This window comes from Bufo gargarizans, chromosome 8 (assembly GCF_014858855.1).
Source record: "Bufo gargarizans isolate SCDJY-AF-19 chromosome 8, ASM1485885v1, whole genome shotgun sequence".
NCBI lineage: Eukaryota > Metazoa > Chordata > Amphibia > Anura > Bufonidae > Bufo > Bufo gargarizans.
In genome coordinates this window covers 158,951,112-158,971,588 of record NC_058087.1, presented here as the reverse complement: position 1 = coordinate 158,971,588, position 20,477 = coordinate 158,951,112, and the positions used below count along the sequence as shown (strand labels likewise).

The window sequence follows — 20,477 nt, the reverse complement described above, 5'->3', positions numbered from 1 at the left end:
GGCCATCTAGCATCTCATGTCCTCAGCTCTATACTCCAAATCCCGGTAACAGGTTCCCTTTAAGTGCATTTTAAACCCTTAGTGACGTAACTGATTTTAACCTAAAGAGGTTGTCTCACTTCAGCAAAAAGGCATGTATCATGTAGGTAAAGATCATACAAGGCACTTACTAATGTATTGTGTTTGTCCATATTGCATCTTTTGCTTGCTTGAGTCATTTTTCTATCACATTATACACTGGTTGTATCCAAGGGTTACGACCACCCTGCAATCCAGCAATCTTGCTTGCACACTATAGGAAAAGAAGCCGGCCTCTCTGGTGGCCAAGACCGTTTAGTGTGCATAGGCCAGGTCTCTGCTGGATTGCAGGGTGTTCATAACCTCTGGAAACAAGCAGTGTATAATGTGATGGGAAACTAAATAACAACCTCGTTAAGTAACATTTTCCACCCCTCTCTTTTCCAGTGGTCATAACTTTTTTTCTTCAATTTAGGCCTCATGCACACGACCGTAGTTATGGTCCGCATCCGTGTGCTGTCCGTATCCGTAGCTCTGTTCCGTGGCGCCGCAAAAAAAATATAGCATGTCCTATTCTTATTATTAAGAATAGGCATGTATACAGTGTGCATAAGGCCTTAGTTGTATAAAAGACCTTGAATTCTGTGGAACCAGTTGTAGGTTTTATTGAAATCATTTTAGAATAAATATACTAAATAACTTTTATTATTATAATTTTTTTTGAGCTAAGAGATTGCAAAACAGAAAATTCCACATTGTTTCTTGGATTTATTTTTACTGTGTTCACTGTGTTGTTTAAATAACATGATAAATGTATTCAGTGGGTCAGTACGATTATGTTGATGCCAAATTTATATAGTTCTTGTTATGCTCTGCTACTTGCACAATAAAAACACCTTTTTACAAAATAATTTGCTTTTCTGTGTTACCGATTTCCAAGACCCATAACATTTTTATTTTTCTGACAGCTTAACTGTGTGTTTGTTATTTGCAGGGCAATTTGTAGTTTTCATTGGCAGCATTTTGGATTGCCTTTGATTCTGGTTTTATTAGGTGAGATGAATATAAAACAACAATTTTGTAATTATTCTTTAGTTTCTTTTTCTGTGACCCAAAAATGAGGTATTACATTTACAGTGTGGATCATTACAGATGTAGTGTATCTAGGCTTGCCAACTTTCCCAACCAGAAATACCAGCTAAGTGGTGTTTTTTGGCACCAGTGGTTTGTTCATTCTTTGAGTTGTGCAGTGTTCCTTTTTTTAATTACTGTCATTTTAAAGTAAAAGGGAGCCAAAATCATGCATGAATGAACAGGTGTTATTGAATAAGCTGTTATGCTGAAGCAAATAACCAGAAAGCCAGAAAAAATACAGCCCCTGGACCTACAGTTTCAAGAAAAAGTATGTGAACCCTTTGGAATGATATGGATTTCTGCACAAATTGGTCATAAAATGTGATCCGATCTTCATCTAAGTCACTACAATAGACAATCACAGTCTTCTTACACTAATAACACACAAAGAATTAAATGTTACCATGTTTTTATTGAACACACCATGTAAACATTCACAGTGTGGGTGGAAAAAGTATGTGAACCCCTAGACTAATGACATCTCCAAGAGCTAATTGGAGTGAGGTGTCAGCCAACTGGAGTCCAATCAATGAGATGAGATTGGAGGTGTTGGTTACAGCTTCCCTGCCCTATAAATAACACACACCAGTTCTGAGTTTGCTTTTCACAAGAAGCATTGTCTGATGTGAATGATGCCTCGCACAAAAGAGCTCTCAGAAGACCTACGATTAAGAATTGTTAACTTGCATAAAGCTGGAAAGGGTTATAAAAGTATCTCCAAAAACCTTGCTGTTCATCAGTCCACGGTAAGACAAATTATCTATAAATGGAGAAAGTTCAGCACTGCTGCTACTCTCCCTAGGAGTGGCCGTCCTGTAAAGATGACTGCAAGAGCACAGTGCAGACTGCTCAATGAGGTGAAAAAGAATCCTAGAGTGTCAGCTAAAGACTTAAATATGCTAACATCCCTGTTAGCGAATCTACGATACGTAAAACACTGAACAAGAATGGATTTCATGGGAGTATACCACAGAGGAAGCCATTGCTGTCCAAAAAAAACATTGATGCACGTTTACAGTTTGCACAAGAGAACCTGGATGTTCCACAGCATTACTGGCAAAATAATTTGTGGACAGATGAAACCAAAGTTGAGTTCTTTGGAAGAAACACACAACACTATGTGTGGAGAAAAAGAGGCACAGCACACCAACATCAAAACCTCACCCCAACTGTGAAGTATGGTGGTGGGGGCATCATGGTTTGGGGCTGCTTTGCTGTGTCAGGGCCTGGACGGATTGCTATCATCCAAGGAAAAATGAATTCCCAAGTTTATTAAGACATTTTGCAGGAGAACTTAAGGCCATCTGTCCACCAGCTGAAGCTCAACAGAAGATGGGTGTTGCAACTGGACAATGACCCAAAGCATAGAAGTAAATCAACAACAGAATGGCTTAAACAGAAGAAAACACGCCTTCTGGAGTGGCCCAGTCAGAGTTCTGACCTCAACCCAATTGAGATGCTGTGGCATGACCTCAAGAAAGCGATTCATACCAGACATCCCAAGAATATTGCTGAACTAAAACAGTTCTGTAAAGTGGAATGGCCAAGAATTACTCCTGACCGTTGTGCACGTCTGATCTGCAATTACAGGAAATGTTTGGTTGAAGTTATTGCTGACAAAGGAGGTTCAACCAGTTATTAAATCCAAGGGTTCACATACTTTTTCCTCCTACACTGTGAATGTTTACATGGTGTGTTCAATAAAAATATGGTAACATTTAATTCTTTGTGTGTTATTAGTTTAAGCAGACTGTGATTGTCTATTGTTGTGACTTAGATGAAGATCAGATCACATTTTATGACCAATTTGTGCAGAAATCCATATCATTCCAAAGGGTTCACATACTTTTTCTTGCAACTGTATTTCATAGCGGTTTGTTAGTAAAACTAGTTAAGAACTATCATTTATGGCGGCATTCAGTAAGAGAGTGTGTCTTTTGACTGTGATACATCTTTTTAATAGATATATAAAAATAAATATTTTTGATTCCTTTCTAGTGATAAACATGATCTCTATTACAATACATTGGGACTAGAACCACAATCTTGGTCTTTTTTAAAATCTGTTGAACATTTAAAACAAGACCAGGATCGCACTGCTAGCTGCCATAGAAAAGGAGATACAGCTTTTAGAAATCGGTAGTTTATGCAGCTGTCACTGGGACCCATTTCTAACTCATTATAGCCTAAGGCTAGGTCTACACGACGACATTTGTCGCGCGACAAAAAGTGCGCAACAGTTGTCGCGCTACATTTTGTTGCACCAATGTCGCGCGACAATTTTTATAATGGCAGTCTATGGTGTCACACTGCAACATGCGACATGTTGCGACTGCGACGCGACAGTCGCAGAAAAATCCATCTTGAATGGATTTTCTGCGACTGTCGCAGTCGCAGCATGTCGCATGTTACAGTGCGACACCATAGACTGCCATTATTAAAATTGTCGCGCGACATTGGTGCAACAAAATGTCGCGTGACAAATGTCGTTGTGTAGACCTAGCCTAAGAAAGAGCTATCAGAAGCAACCCTCATTAGCTCGAATACTGTCCAGACAAAACAGTAATCCCTATTACTGCCTGCCCAAACGGTGTTTGGGCAAATCTTTAGGGGGTTAAAATGTAGCTATTGTTTCACCAAGCGTTTCACACGTCATAGTGACATTTCTGATTGATGGGGCACTAAGCTCTGAGACCCCAACAAAGCTGTAAGGGTGCCTCAACCTTTAATGTAGAACAAAGGAAGGATAATCCAGCTTCATATCAAATGTGGCAGCTTTATTGTTCAAAGTAGTGCATTCAAATCCATACAAAACAGTTCATGTCAATGCATTTCGGATCCCCTTAATGCTGACCACAAGAAGACTGTGTTCAGACAGAGTTTTTATACATAATGGAAAGCTGCAGGCACCCTCAGTTGGCTGCAATTATCCAGGTCACACCCCCCTCTGGTCAGCAAAAACATTCGATTTTATATAAATAGCTAAAAAATAAAAAATGGAATAAATACATGTGTACTGCGTCAGTAATGAAGAATCAAATCCTGTCTTCGATTAAGACCTTTCGGTATACTAGATTCTATGCAAAAGATCCAATATGATTCCCTATTTTGAAGCTTCCTTCTGTGGTCTCCACCTCGTATTGGGGAATTAACCCTTTCTAGTTCCTGAACATGCATGCCCGTTATGTCGCCTCCATAAACTATCGCATAATGTGCACTGACCGCAGCGACATTTCTAGTTTTGACATGAGGAATGTCCGAAATGTGTCTACATAGTCTAGTTTTTAACCTATTAGTAGTGCTACTTGCTACGATATATCAGCAGGTGAGCGCACCCAACCCCCTTTTACTTTGCCTCAACCTTTAAGCATGAAATTGTCATGAAATTAATATTTTTTATATACTTTATTTTTCTGTTTGACGTACAAAATAGATTCCTGAAATTAAAGGGGTATTCCCATCACAGACAAAGGGGACATATAGCTAGGATATGCTTCCATTGTCTGATAGGTGCGGGTCCCACCTTTCGGACCCGCACCTACTTCAAGAACGGAGTGGAGAGAGTGGTGGCTGGAGGACCCTGGGTTTCCACCATCCCCATACAAGTGAATGGAAGTGCACCACACTTGCGCGGCAACCACTCCTATTCGTTTCTATGGGGCCGAAGGAAATAGCCCAGCCAATGCTCGGCTATGTTCGGCGGCCCCATGGAAATTAATCAATGGCAGCTGCACATGCGAAATGTGCCCTACACTGCTTTTCCCACTCCGTTCTCGGTGTAGGTGTGGGTCTCAGAGTTGGGACCTGCACCTATCAGACAAAGGGGGCATATCCTAGCGATGTGCCCCTATTGTCTGTGATGGGAATACACCTTTAAGGTGCCCGTAGCGCTTTGGAATATATACACACTATCATATCAGCGGTGTATGGATTTACTCCGCTCGGAACAGAAGACACTGTATTGATGTGCTTGGCATAGCACATTGCTGCCCTGCTTGTGCCCTGCTCTAGTAAAACCTGACATAGCACATCGCCCCCAAAACCCTACCCCCCGCAGTGGAATCTGTACACCACCGATATGTAGAGATTCCAAAGCACTATAGGCATACTTGAAGTTCATGGAACCTATTTTGTAGTAAATGGGTAAAACATAAGTAAAATAAATAAAACAGAAAAATAAATAAAGCATATTAGAAACATTTTTATGGCGTTTAGAGTAGTTTTTAATAAAATTGTTTAGGTGCACTTGAAATGAAGGGACAGAAACACTTTGACCGACATTGGTTGGTGTATGTACCGACTTTGTAGTGTATGGATCCCGACACTGCATGCTGTACTCTTCGAGGAGGTCTGAGCAAAGCTGATCAGAAGTGAAGGACTACAGCTCTTTACTGAGTGCTTCTGCCCCTTTGTTTCTGCAGATGATGGGGGTTTCTGCAGCCACACCTCTACTGATTAAAATCCACAGTATACTGTAAATTGACTTGCTGCATTTCTAAAATCTGCACTTCAGGTTAATCAAGTGGCAGTGTCCACTTTACTGCTACTGTAATGCAGTGTGGATTTCCCTCCCTGCAATACCGTGGCAGGAAGATGACCACAGCGTGAATGTCCACTCTTGACATTTGCAGCAAGCCCTATATTTCACGGTTATCAGCTGGAGTTTTCATGCTTTGTAATGGCTGTAAGCACGATTTGAAGGGTAGAGTTGTCTGATTCCAATATTGTATACAGCAGATCCCAATAAGCAGAAAGAAGTTCTGCATTTTTCTGGAGTAGAAAGTAGTTGTCCCCAAGTGGTTTTGTGCTTATTCTGCATCAGGCTTTGATTTGTTATTTTTTGTTCATATAGTACACATTGTTAAGAGTGAATATGTGCTCAAGAATAAAGTGAAGCAGTTCTGTGCAGGTTACTTTCATTGAAGGGTCATTAAAGTAAGTAGAACATTTTTCCATAGCGTTGTCATGGCAGGATCAGCATCTGGCTACAGAACAGAAGTCTCTAATTACACACAGTTAGGTGTTTCGAACTTGAGAATTGGGTACATTTAATAAATAGAGCTATGATTTGTATTTTTTTTATTCTGTATTGCCTTTGTGATTTTTTTTTTATGTGCTGTTTACTTAAAGGGGTCCTAGAGTTCAGAAATATAGCTGAAATCAGGCTACTTTCACATTTGCAGCACAGCTCTACGGAGGCTGTTCTGGCATAGAATGTCGGGAAAAAACGAGGCTGGAAAGTGGCCAGATCTCCGCCGGACCCTATTATAGTCTGTGGGGCCAGCAGCCAATGCCGGATCCGGAAAACTCCAGCCGGCTGTTCTCTGCCAGAACAATTTGCTGGGGAAGGTTGCTCTGCCACAAAGATGAAAGTAGTCTAACCAAAAAATAGTTTGCTTACTATGTAGATAGGAAATAAGTTGTTGCAGTGGAACAGCGTGAATACAAAAGTGTTTTTCTATGGTAGAAATCCGAGGCTGACGCTTTGATTTCGGCCTCAGATATGCTGCGGTTATCCACCATATCCAGAGCAGATTTGTACAAAGATCCTTAGGCCTCAATGGGTGCTTTGCGGGAAAATGCGTGATTTTTCTGCGCAAGTGCAAAACACTGTAATGCGTTTTGCACGCTCGTGAGAAAAATCGGCATGTTTGGTACCCAAAACCGAACCCGGACTTCTTCACAGAAGTTCGGGTTTGGGTTAGGTGTTGCGTGGATTCTATTATTTTCCCTTATAACATGGTAATAGCATTCTGCTGATCGGGTTGCCCGCTAGTGCCCAGGTGTCCCTGCCTTCTAGATCGCTGTATACACAGCGCTCACCGAGCTATGCGCTTCCTGTTCCGGCCCAGAACAGTGCAGGAGCTGTGTGAGGTCTTTCAGAGACCTCGATCAGCCCTGCATTGAGGCTGTACAGCGTTGTATAGTGCTGTACAGCCTTTCTGGGGGGTGCATTTCTTCTGTAACTTGGGGCTACTATGTCAGCCCCAGTTACAGGAGAAATCAACAGTGAGAAAAAAAATAATAAAGTGAAGTAAATGTCTCCCAGAGGTCTTGTATGACCTTATGGGGGATGTAAAGTGTAAAATATATTTTTTTTTAAATAAAGTGTTAAAAAAAATAAAAATAATAAGGTTTCACATGTAAAAAAAAATATATAAAATGTAAGGAATATAAAAAAAGTTAAAAATAGAAAAACTAAAATAAAATAGACATATTTGATATTGCCGCGTCCATGATGATCGGCTCTATAAATATATCACATGATCGACCCAGTCCAATTTTGTCACCTTACATCACAAAAAGTGCAACACCAAGTGATAAAAAAGGCATATGTCCCACAAAATGGTACCAATAAAACTGTCGCCTCATCCCGCAAAAATGAGCCCCTACATGAGAAAATCGCTCAAAAAATAAAAAAAACTATAGCTCTCAGAACATGGACACATTAAAACATAATTTTTTTGTTTAAAAAATGCTATTATTGTGTAAAACTTAAATAAATAAGAAAAAGTATACATATTGGGTATCGCCACGTCTGTAACGATCTGCTCTATAAAAATGTCACTTGACCAAACCCCTCAGGTGAACGCTGTAAAAATAAATAAATAAAAACTGTGCTAAAACAACCGATTTTTTTTTTGTCACCTTGCCCCATAAAGTGTTATATTGAATGATCAAAAAATCATATATACCCAAAAATGGTACCAATAAAACTGGCACCTTATCCCTTAGTTTCCAAAATGGGATCACTTCTTGGGAGTTTTTACTGTAAGGGTGCATCAGGGTTTTTTAAATGAGACATGGCATCTAAAAACCATGTGCGCCCTGCCGTGTGCCCATGCAGCACTTTATGACCACATGTGGGGTGTTTCTGTAAACCGCAGAATCTGGGTAATAAATATTGAGTTTTGTTTGGCTGGTAACCATCGATGTGTTAAAGAAAAAATTGGATCAACTCCTTAAAGACACAGCCTTATTTCACCTTAAAGGGACACTGACAGGCACAATTAGCATATTTAGGGGTATATATGGCAGTACAGGTCTTATAAAGTCTATTAAAATCATCTAAGTATCCCCCCTGTCCACCTTATAAATAGGGAAATATAACGTTTTATAACCTGCTTGTCCGGTCACCAATCTGCCCAAGGGGCGGCGTTTCATCAGAAAATGCGCCCAGCCAGCCGCTCCCAACTGCCGTTCTGAAGCCCCGCCCAGCTCATCAATATTCACTTCGCTGGGCGGCGGCTACAACTCTCCACGGTCACGATCCTGCGCATGGGCACCTATCATTAACCCCTTTTGAGATGTGAGTGAGCAGCGCTCTGAAGCGCTGCTATGAACAGTGCCTGGCGCATGCGCATGAGGCAGAGGCTGCAGCGGCCTCGGGGACGCAGGCAGGGTGTGTACGCAGGCACGATCTAACCATAGCGGGGCGCAGGCGCAGAATATTAGACATGAACGATGCCAGGAGGATTTGATTGCCCATGCGCAGGATCGTGACCGTGGAGAGAGTTGTAGCCGCCGCCCAGCGAAGTGAATATTGATGAGCTGGGCGGGGCTTCAGAACAGCAGTTGGGAGCGGCTGGCTGGGCGCATTTTCAGATGAAACGCCGCCCCTTGGGCAGATTGGTGACCGGACAAGCAGGTTATAAAACTTTATATTTCCCTATTTATAAGGTGGACAGGGGGGCTACTTAGATGATTTTAATAGACTTTATAAGACCTGTACTGACATATATATAACTAAATATGCTAATTGGGCCTGTCAGTGTCCCTTTAAGGACTAGGCCATTTTTTGCAAATCTGACCAGTCACTTTAAGTGGTGATAACTTTAAAACACTTTTACAAATTCATTTTTATTTATAGAAAAAATATCAAATTTACCAAAAATTGGGAAAAATGCCAAATTTCCAAGTTTTAATTTCTCTACTTCTATAATACATAGTAATACCTCCAAAAATAGTTATTACTTTACATTCCCCATATGTCTACTTTATGTTTGGATCATTTTGGGAATGACATTTTAGTTTTTGGGGACATTACAAGGCTTAGACGTTTAGAAGCAAATCTTGAAATTTTTCAGAAGTTCTACAAGAATTAATGGAAAATAGAGATACAATTTCAAAATTTTACTTTTTTGGCAGATTTTCCATTTTAATATTTTTTTTTCCAGTTACAAAGCAAGGGTTAACAGCCAAACAAAACTCAATATTTATGGCTCTGATTCTGTAGTTTACAGAAACACCCCATATGTGGTCGAAAACCGCTGTACGGGCACACGGCAAGGCGCAGAAGGAAAGGAATGCCATACGGTTTTTGGAAGGCAGATTTTGCTGGACTGGTTTTTTGACACCATGTCCCATTTGAAGCACCCCTAGAGTAGAAACTCCAACAAAGTGACCCCATTTTAGAAACTACAGGATAGGGTGGTAGTTTTGTTGGTACTAGTTTAGGGTACATATGATTTTTGGTTGCTCTATATCACACTTTTTGTGAGGAAAGGTAACAAGAAATAGCTGTTTTGGCACCGTTTTTTGTTGTTGTTATTTACAACATTCATCTGACAGGTTAGCTCATGTGGTATTTTATAGAGCAGGTTGCCACGGACGCGGCGATACCTAATATGTATACAATTTTATTTATTTATATAAGTTTTACACATCGAGTTCATTTTTGAAACATAAAAAATCATGTTTTAATGTCTCCATAGTCTGAGAGCCATAGTTTTTTTCAGTTTTTAGGTGATTATCTTAGGTAGGGACTTATTTTTTGCGAGATGAGATGACGGTTTGATTGGCATTATTTTGGGGGTGCATATGACTTTTTGATCGCTTGCTATTACACTTTTTGTTGTGTATAGTGACAAAAAATTATTACGGACGCGATGGTCATTTTTTGGAGGATGAGGTGACTCTTTTATTGGTACTATTTTAATCAGTGATAAATTTCTATTTTTACTTTTATTTTTTAAATTTTTTGACCCAGACCCACTTGGTTCTTGAAGATCCAGTGGGTCTGATGTCTGTATAATACAGTACAGTACACATATATATATATATATATACTTTACAAAGTCTGATTAGACTTCTGCCTTTAGCAGAAGTCTAGTCATCACCATAGACAGCCTCTGATCGTCACCATGGACAGGCGTCCGGTTGCCATGTTAACAATCACTCGCTGCCACAGCAGAGCAGTGGGTGATGGGGAGGGAGAGGGGCCCCCTCCCTCTCCCATCGAGGAGGGGGGGGGGTGAAAAGGCACAGCAGCCCCTGATGGGATAGGGAGCTCCCTCCCTGTTAACCTCTTCCATACAGTGGTCCCTACGAACCGCGGCATGGAAGAGGTTAAACGCTTGACATCTGTGCCAGCACAGATGTCAGGCGTTTCAAGCAGTTTGTCAGCAATGTGCTGACACTCTGCAAACCGCTCGGCCATCCTGAGAAAAAAGTGGGCGGGCGGATGATCGTGTGCCTGCCCGCCCCCATCAGCACCGCCTTGATGATCGCGGCCCGCCCGCGTGGTAAAATTATTCAAGCCAGCAAAGGAAGCAATATGGACAATAAATTAGTAAGCGCCTTGTATGAATGTTGTCTACATGATAAATGCCATTTGCTGAAGTGAGACAACCCCTTTAACTTCAGTTTTTGCTGCTTGTTTGGTTGTATTTAAGTACTTTATTGTACCATGAAGTAATGTATTATTTTTTCTCTTCAGTTTTCCAGACAGAATTTAAGATCTTTTTGGGAAACAATTTATTAGAAACTGCAAGTAATAAGGAAGAAATCAGCGTAGATGATGATACAGAATCCTTGCTCTCTAGAGAGACAACGCCACACGAGGAGCAGAAATTAGAAACTCTTCTCGATGATGATGGTGATTTGGAAGTCCAGAGAAGACCAGCAAGTCCTTCTGACAGACATGTATCATCACCTTGTATTCGAGATGTTGTGTATCCAACTATTCTTACACTAGGGAGTGAAGACTACAAGGAAGAGGCTTCAAGTAATGATGAAGGTGTGGTTAAAATAGGTAAGGAGTAGATGGAAAAACTTTATTATATATGTTTCTTCCCTTGTATTTCTTATTTTACTTTTAGTTGTCCAGTTCAGAAGAACAGTTTTCATTATCATATTGGGGAATTCTAAGTTAATAGAGGTGGGTTCCCTTTTCAGGGACTTTATCTTTTGGCTAGAGCGGAGGACCTGTTATATACATGCCTTAATTTGACTTGGCGCTGTGTAATTCTTAATTTCCCACCACCGCTGCAAGAAAATGTGCCAGTTAAATGATCAATAACTTTTCACACAACTCTGCATAAATCAATAGTAAAAGTAACTGTATTTTTTTTTTATATATCTTATTAGAGAAAAATGCTTTATTATAGTTATAAGCTGTTTCTTCAGCTCCCCCTACCCTTTCTAAAATTACTTTGACATTTAATCCTGCTGAGACCAGGACTACCGTCTGCTCATATTACAGTATCCCATATAAGTCCATGGGGAGGGGAGGGGGTAGGGGTAAGCCAGAGCTGAATCAGACAGGACACCATATAGACTGCTTCAGCTTAATAGGAAGTTTCTGTCTTAGCCCAAATGCTTTATGCACATCCATACTGGTCAGTACTTCTGTAATGTCCTCCATGGTGCTGGGGCTCCTTCTGAGTGAGTCTGAGAAAGTTAGGAAGCACATTCTCCTCTACATTCTGTACTCAGTGTATGGGTTAGGCTCCACCAACCAAAACTGGGTGAACTGCCAACTAATGATATAGCATACACAGGAGAGAATTGCTAAAAATGCCAGACACAACTCATATAATGGCCAGAAGTAGTGTTATTCCTCATGTGCACACACTGTACTATTGACTATTGCAAAATTTGTTGCTTTAAGTTGGCCATGCACCCTGGATGTTCGGCAGCCAAACCTTGCGATTTCAGTGGGACTTGTCTCCTCCTTCTTGACCTTTCCTCTGCCTTTGACACAATTGACCACTCTCTCCTGTTACAAACCCTCTCATCCCTTGGCATCAGAGGCGTGGCCCTCTACTGGATCTTCGTTTAACATTCATACACCGCCTCCTCACCATGCCCCCATTCTGTTGGTGTCCCTTAAGGGTATGTCCTGGTTCTACTCACCATTTATGCATTCGGCCTGGGACAGCTCATTGAGTCCCATGGCTTCCAATAGCACAATAGCGATATCTTCATTCATCCCCTCTTCTCAAAACTCAACATGGAGAAAACTGAATTCATCATTTTTCCTCTGTGTCACTCTGCCCCCATACCTGACCTATACATTACGCTTAATAGTACAACGCTTTCTCCAGTCTTACAGGTCCGCTGCCTGGGGATAACATTTGATTCTGCCTCGTCCTTCGAGCTCATCCAAACCTTTACCTCCACCTGCCGCTTTCAAGTCAAGAACATCTCTTGCATTCTCTCCTTTTTCATCCCTGAGTCAACTGAAATGCTACTGCAGTTTTCTAGCTTGTTCTTTTTTTCAAAATCAGCGACCAGGTGTTAGCTTAAAGTCAAAAGGGGAAATATAAAATGTACTACATACAGTGCACTTTTCAAGTGAATCTTTACCGCTGATTTTGGACTATTATCTGCTGTAGTACATGAGTAGCGCCGAAGATAAGGAGTCCAGATCACAATTTTTTTTCCCTACTGACTCCCCCCGTTCCCCTGCCGTTAGCACTCAGAGCTGGGTTGAAATACATTATCAGGAATTCTGTGCATGCGCACAGGACTCCTCTCCACGATGTTAGCACAGCAGTATGGACTGTGTATTTCAGCACAGCTTTAAATGCTGACAGCGGGGCACAGAGAGCAGTAGCAAAATAAAAAAATTGTGGTTTGGATTCATGTACTACTGCCGATAATAATCTAAAATGTCAGTGACAGTGTGTTTTTATTCACTTTTGGCGCATTATTTTTGTTTTTTGTTTCTTATGGGGGAAAATTATTAAGACTGGATCCTTTACATTGCCGGAGGATGCCATGACAGGCACACACCTTTTCATAAATTAAGCCCATTTTCCAGCAGTCCGTGCGCCTGGAAAGAAATCTAGGCCGGCTGATAGCCAGGAAACTGGCACCACAACCCCTTTTTGAGAAAGCGGTGAGGATGACAGTGAAATTCCATTGACGCAAATGTTTTGAGCAAATGATGTTTTAAAAAAAAATAAAAATCTGTGTGTGAAGGAAGCCTTGGAAAAGTGACATAAAACAATGCCAAGGCCAACAATGTCTCATTATCAGGAATTAGTTTGAGGGTGGGGGGCATTATAAATTTTGCTTTGTGGCCCTATGTTCTCTGTGTACGTCACCTGTATGTGCTGTATCTAGCACTTCAGCTCAGCCTCGAGTGAATGGTGTAGAGATGCAAGAGTGTAACGGGGTTTAAACTCCACCAATAATGCATCTATAGCTTTTTCTAAGGCTAGCCTATGACTGTTGCAAGGCTCACTAGAGTACCGCTGCCTCTTCAACCCCCGATCAGCAGGGATCCCAGGAGTAGGACCCCTGCCAATATCCTGAGGATAGGCCATCGGTATCAGAATTTTGGAAAGCCCCTTTAATCTGGAGCTCCATACATGTATGGTGTAGGAATAAAGATCCTGCTCACTAAAAGGAGCAGGTCAGGTACATGGCTAAGGGTGCCTTCACACGCGGCAGATTTTTTGGCAGAACATTCCGCGACTGAAAATCAGTTCCATTCACCCTAATGGAGCTTGCAGAAATCCATGTGCTTGCAGCTCCATTCAAATGAATGGAACTAATTTTCAGTCGCTGAATTTTCTGCCACAAAATCTGCCGCATGTGAAGGCACAGGAGAAGAAGCACTTTATTACCACCTCTTCCTTAGCCTTTCTTCTCTACATAACTCTCAATGAGCACTATGGAGTGACTAGAGGAAGCAGCCATGCCTCTTCCTCTCTTGGTCGCCAGGTCTCTTAGACCTAGGAGAGCTGCAGGGTCTTAGAAGATCCTGATCAACTCTGCTTGGGAACAGTGCTCTCACAGGGGGCCTGTTTTCCCATGTAACAGGGGCTCCTTTGCATGCACCAGTTACAGTGGGAGAAGGGCAAAGAACAAATATAAGTGTCAGTGTCCCCTAGATGTTTTTTAACATCCTCTTGGGGATATATTATGTGCAAAAAATACATTAAAAAAATAATAAAAAAAAATTAATGCATACACCATTCACACGAAACGATACTTACTTATTATATATCAAAATGACCGACACAAAATACAGTATCCACTTTAACTGTTTATTTTGTTGTTAATTTGCATATTTAACCCCTTCCCGACATCCACTGTAATAGTGCGGCGGATGTCAGAGCTTTAAAGATGGAGCCCATTCCGGAACAGAGTGAGCGCCATAGCAATCGGATGCCTGCATCTTAGCCCCAGGTGTCTGCTGTGTGAATATCCGCAATCATTGGTAATGCCAATCGCAGACATTTAACCCCTCAGATGCTGTGGTCAGATGTGACCATGGCTTCTGTGAGGCTGCATGCGGAAGCGAGCACTTGCCTGGCATGAACAACTCTCTTGGCGGAGATTGAGGAAAGCGTTCCATGAAAGTAATGAGCCAGAGTCTGTACTATGCTCATTACATGTATATTGCAATTCAGGCAGCAGGTGGCAGCACTGACTTGTAATTTGGCGATTTATGCCTGAGGTAATGGTAAAAATTCCATTACCCTATACAAATCACAGGGTGATGTTAGGGTTCACTTGGGGACCCAATTTTTTTCCAAAAAAATTATAATGAAAATTAAAAAAATTCAAGCCACCCTTTTTCCCCCAAATAAAAATGGAAATAAATGATCAAAAACATTAACATCATGGGGATTGCCACGTGCAAAAACGCCCATACTATTACAAAAAAATTTTTTTTTCAATATTAAAATACAAGAAAAACTATACAAATATGGCAGGGCTGGCCAACCTGTGGCTCTCCAGCTGTTGTAAAACTACAATTCCCACCATGCCCTGCTGTAGGCTGATAGCTGTAAACAGTCTAGGCAAGCTGGGAGTTGTAGTTTTGCAACAGCTGGAGAGCCGCAGGTTGGCCAGCCCTGAAATATGGTATCCCCGTAATCGTACTAAACTGGAGAATGTAGAGAACAAGCCAATTTTACCACATAGTAAAAAAAAACATAAAACCGTGGCGGAATTGCGTTTTGTTCCAATTCCACCCCATTTGGATTTTTTTCGAGCTTCCGACTACATCATATGCAATATTAAATGGTGCTGTTAGAAAGTACAACTTGTCCCACAAAAAATAACTCCTACAGCTATGTTAACAGAAAAACACATGGCTTTTTATCTGAAAAAATGTAAACGTTATGGCTCCGGGAAGGCAGGGAGTGAAAAATGAAAACGCAAAAACAGAAAATTGCCATGTCTGGAAAGAGTTTAAGAGCCTATAGTTTGAAACTGTATTTTTTTGCACAGGTTTCCCCAAGTAGAACGGAAAAAAGAAAATGGCAAAAACATTTTTAAAAAGCCCAATGTGTCCTGTAAAAAACATTGCAAGAATTATTTTTGTAGGCCAACAAATAAAAAAAGTTTGGACCATTAAACCACCACTTGCGCTAAATCAAAAAATGTCTGGTTATTAAAGCCTTTTCAGGCCTGGTTATTGAGGTGGTAATGCTTTCCATTATCTGCTTGGCTCCTGGAGGTCCTCATCTACAATATCTGTATTGATGTCTGAACCAGGAAGGTATAATTAGTGTTTTCTAATGCTGAGCAATTACAAATCAACAGTAGGGTTTCAAAGTGTCTCAATGTGTAGAATTTCCTAGAACATGAAGATACTAGACAAAATTATGTGCATTTATTTTAGCAGTTATACGGCTTGAGACTAGTGATTGCTCAACCCTGCCTTATTTAAACCAGAACATAAATCAAAGTGAAATTCATGTGCAGTGCAATGCTTTACTCCTATGCCAAGACTTAAAGGGGTTATCCAATAGTAGAAATACTCCACACACACACACACAGAATGCATGGGCCACTCCTATAGACAATACTTACCCAGTCCCCGGCACCCTCATCTTTCCGGACTGCTGCGTTACTGCCACTGGATCCCACCGTTGCGTGGATCAAAACATCCGGTGATGGGGAGCAGCCGATAGCAGGCCGCGTTCGGTGACTAGCCTCCCTAGCATCATCCAGTGACGGGGGGAGCAGCCAATAGCAGGCCGCAATGGTGAACAGCCTCATCGCGGGTGATGCTAGGGAGGCTGGCCACCATCGCAGCCTGCTATTGGCTGCTCCCCCCGTCGCCATGCAGCGATCCAGAGGGACGCGGTTGCCGGGGACCGGGTAAGTATTGTCTATAGGAGGGGACTGGGCATTGTTTGTGGGGGTGGTATTTCTACTATTGGATAGCCCCTTTAAAAAGGGGCGCACTGAAGATGAGTTAGTAAATCCCACTTGCTTTTGGACTTTTTTGCAGTGCTGTAGGTTTTTCGATTTCTTAGGATATAATGGAGATTTACTGTAGTAATTTCTTGATGAATCTGCCATTGTCCGTAAACCATGCCAGGTCTGATCTGGTGTTGTTTTCCGACAATTACCTAGCCAGATTAGTAGATGGCTTTTTAATGGTAGTAGACAATTACCATATACATTTATAATAGAAATAGAGAAAACCCAAACCTAGGATCTGCACAGGTTTTACCGAACACCGCTCAGTGCAGAATACCACCCGGACAGCTGCAGCAACAATCGGTTTGCATAACCAAAGAATTTCTGCACAAACTGTCAGAAACCATCTCAGGGAAGCTCATCTGCATGCTCGTCGTCCTCATTGGGGTCTGGACCAGACTTCAGTTCGTCATCGTAACAGACTTGAGTGGCGAAATGCTCACATTCGATGGCGCCTGGCACGTTGGAGAGGCGTTCTGTTCACGGATGAGTCCCGGTTTTCATTGTTCAGGGCAGATGGCAGACAGCGTGCGTGGCATCGTGTGGGTGAGTGGTTTGCTGACGTCAACGTTGTGGATCAAGTGGCCCATAGTGGCAGTGGGGTTATGGTATGGGCAGGCGTATGTTATGGACAACGAACACAGTTGCATTTTATTGATGGCATTTTGAATGCACAGAGCTACCGTGACGAGATCCTGAGGCCCATTGTTGTGCCATTCATCCATGACCATCACCTCATGTTGCAGCATGATAATGCACGGCCCCATATTGCAAGGATCTGTACACAATTCCTGGAAGCTGAAAACATCCCAGTTCTTGCATGGCCAGCATACTTACCAGACATGTCACCCATTGAGCATGTTTGGGATGCTCTGGATCGGCGTATACAACAGCGTGTCCCAGTTCCTGCCAATATTCTGCAACTTTGCACAGCTATTGTAGAGGAGTGGACCAACATTCCACAGGCCACAATCAACAACCTGATCAACTCTATGCGACGGAGATGTGTTGCATTGCGTGAGGCAAATGGTGGCCACCCCAGATACTGACTGGTTTTCTGACCCCCCCCCCCCCCCCCTCCCCCGCCAGTAAGGCAAAACTGTGCACATTTCAGATGGCTTTTATTGTGGGAAGTCTAAAGCACACCTGTGCAATATTCATGCTGTCTAATCAGCACCTTGATATGCCACACCTTTGAGATGGAATAGATTATCTCAGCAAAGGAGAAGTGCTCACTAACACAGATTTGTGAACAATATTTGAGAGTAATGGGTCTTTTGTGTATGTAGAAAATGTTTCAGATCTTTGAGTTCAGCTCATGCAAAATGGGAGCAAAACCGAAAGTGTTGCGTTGCGTTAATATTTTTGTTCAGTGTGTGTGTGTGTGTATATATATATATATATATATATATATTGTAGGAAGGCGCAAGGGACCGTCGTTGACGGAAGGTATGTGTCACCGAAGTTCCTGGCCTCAGTGGAGTAAGAGGCAGTTTTCATGTGTTAGCAGCAGTTGCTGTTTGACACCTTGCTATTTAGTATAGCTGTAATAGCTGATCCGGGACAGCTCTTACTGGGAGTAGTCAAAGTGCTGGGTGGGTGACTACTTTCCACTTTCCAGGCCGGGTCTTGACTGGCATATATAAAAAACCCAGCCAGCAGTGTCAGCTGGTGATAATTACCTCTCTATGACAGAGGAGCTCTGGCAATCGCTGGATTGGGATCTGAGCTGTGTGCTAGGCTGAAGGCCTGGGTTTGGGAGGTCTGCTCTGTCCTGAGCAATGCCGATCGGGTGTGAAATAACACCTAGGATAACAGATGACTGTTTTGCTGTATGAACTGTCTAGGTGTGAACAAACACGAAAACTGCAAATGGACTGTCGTACTGTTTTGTTGCCATAAGTGTGAATAAAACACTGAAGTTTTTGAGTTACAAATTGGTCTTTGCCTCTATACTGCGTCCGCTTGTCCTGTCTACCAGAGCGAATCCCCACAATAAATATATATATATATATATATATATATATATATATAATTTTTTTTTTTTTTTTTGTCATAGCATTTGTCATGTTGATTTTTATAGAGCAGGTCGTTACGGACCTGGCAATAGCTAATATGTATACTGTATATATTTTTATTTATGTAAGTTTTACAAAATGATATCATTTTTTAAAGGATAACTGTCCTAATTTTTTATTTATTTTTTTGAGTATTGGATTGTGGTGATTAATATCACCTTGGTGGCCCTATTTAAACTTTTCACTGTGTATTCAATTACCACTTAATTCCACGGATGTGGCGATACCCAATTTGTCTACTTTTCCCTATTTTTTACACATTTTTTTTTAACTTTATTTTGGGAAAAGGACATTTATTTTTTTACTTGAAACTTTAATTTATTTATTTTTTTTTTACTTTGTTTTTTTACTTTATCTTTTGTCCCACTCTGGGACTTCAACTTTTGGGGGTCTGATCCCCTTTACAATGCATCACAATACTTCTGTATTGTGATGCATTGGCTGTAAGTGTATTACAGACTGTAATACATTTACAGCCTGTTTGCCTGTGAGATCCAAGGGGCTGGATCTCACAGGCTCTCCCGGAAGGCAGCCACGATGCCTATGGAAGGCATTGGGCTGCCTACCCTGCCATTGGGTCCCTGTCTATCTGGGTCATCCTTTTATCCTGCTAAGTTGATCTGGAGAAAGGCAATGAGGTAGAAGCTAATTTTCCTCATTTTAGGGGAAAACATTTCTGACTCAAACCAGGCAACCAAAAGAACTTCCTAGATCACCAATCCTTCTCCAGAATTGTATTAACTATAACTTGTGATATTATTATACTTAAAAATGCACCCAGGCCCCTCTTGAACTCTTTTAGTGAACTCGCCACCTCCTCTGCCAGAGAGTTTCATAGCCTCACTGCTCTTACAGTGAGGCTATGTAAAGAATCTATGTTGGTTTACAAACATTTTCTGTAGATGCAGAGGATGTCATGTCTGCAGTGTAAATGGTTTAGGCAGTGAGAGGGCACTAATATAGTTATGTTCAGCTGATTTTAGCACATCGCTAGTGTCAGCCAGCTAAATACCCAATTTTCAGGTGACAGAAACCCTTTAATAGTGTTGCTCATGCTGACGGCTCTTTAAGAGGAAAGGCAAACCGGCATAGTGAAGGTTTCCTGACCAGGGCTTAGGATAGAAATATACATCTTGACTTTCCTGTCCACTTCTGCCCAACCGTATTGCTGTGTAATCTGAAGGAAGATTTCCTTGTACAAGCACCGTATAAGAACCTGTCTGCTCAAGAAGTCTGCTGTGCAATATTCTATGCCCCTGAGGTGAGCTGCTAAAAGAGAAAATATATTTTCTTCTGCCCAGCTTAAGATCTGTTTTTTGCATCTCAAGATCTCCCCCTTCTCCTTGTTCAAGTATTGAACCTTGGTGCTATTGTTAGATAGAATTATGACACTTTCACTTGAAATTGTGTCTGTAGTGCTCTGTGCGCCTCCTATACCGCAGTTCTGTGAAATAATGTCAAGCTTGACAAAGTGCCCTCCATTCATTTCTATGGAACTGCGTTAGCTCGGGTATCAGCAATCCTATAGAAGCGAATGGAGCGGTGGCCACACTTTCCTTTCATTTATATGGAACTTCCGAAAATAGCCAAGCACGCTCACTATGCTTTTTTCGGAACTACCATAGAAATTAATTGAGAGCACGCTGTGCATGCGCACTCCTTCACTTTCTTGGGCCGTTTCTGGAGATAGGTGTGGGTCTCAGAGGTAGGACCCGCACCAATCTGACTTTGATGGCATATATCCTAGTACTATGCCAAGTCTGAGATAACACAACCCCTTTAAATATGCTTTTT

The 20,477-nt window shown here is 41.6% G+C and overlaps 1 protein-coding gene across 2 annotated transcripts in view; it reads left to right on the top strand.

Moving 5' to 3' along the window:
- The window catches only part of METTL22 (methyltransferase 22, Kin17 lysine), a 236,465-nt gene that overhangs the window by 15,459 nt on the left and 200,529 nt on the right, over positions 1-20,477 (top strand). For both annotated transcript variants that reach the window (XM_044303615.1, XM_044303614.1), the window contains exon 3: positions 10,871-11,185. In XM_044303615.1, the coding sequence (XP_044159550.1) occupies positions 10,871-11,185 (315 nt within the window). The remainder of the gene's footprint in view (positions 1-10,870; positions 11,186-20,477) is intronic.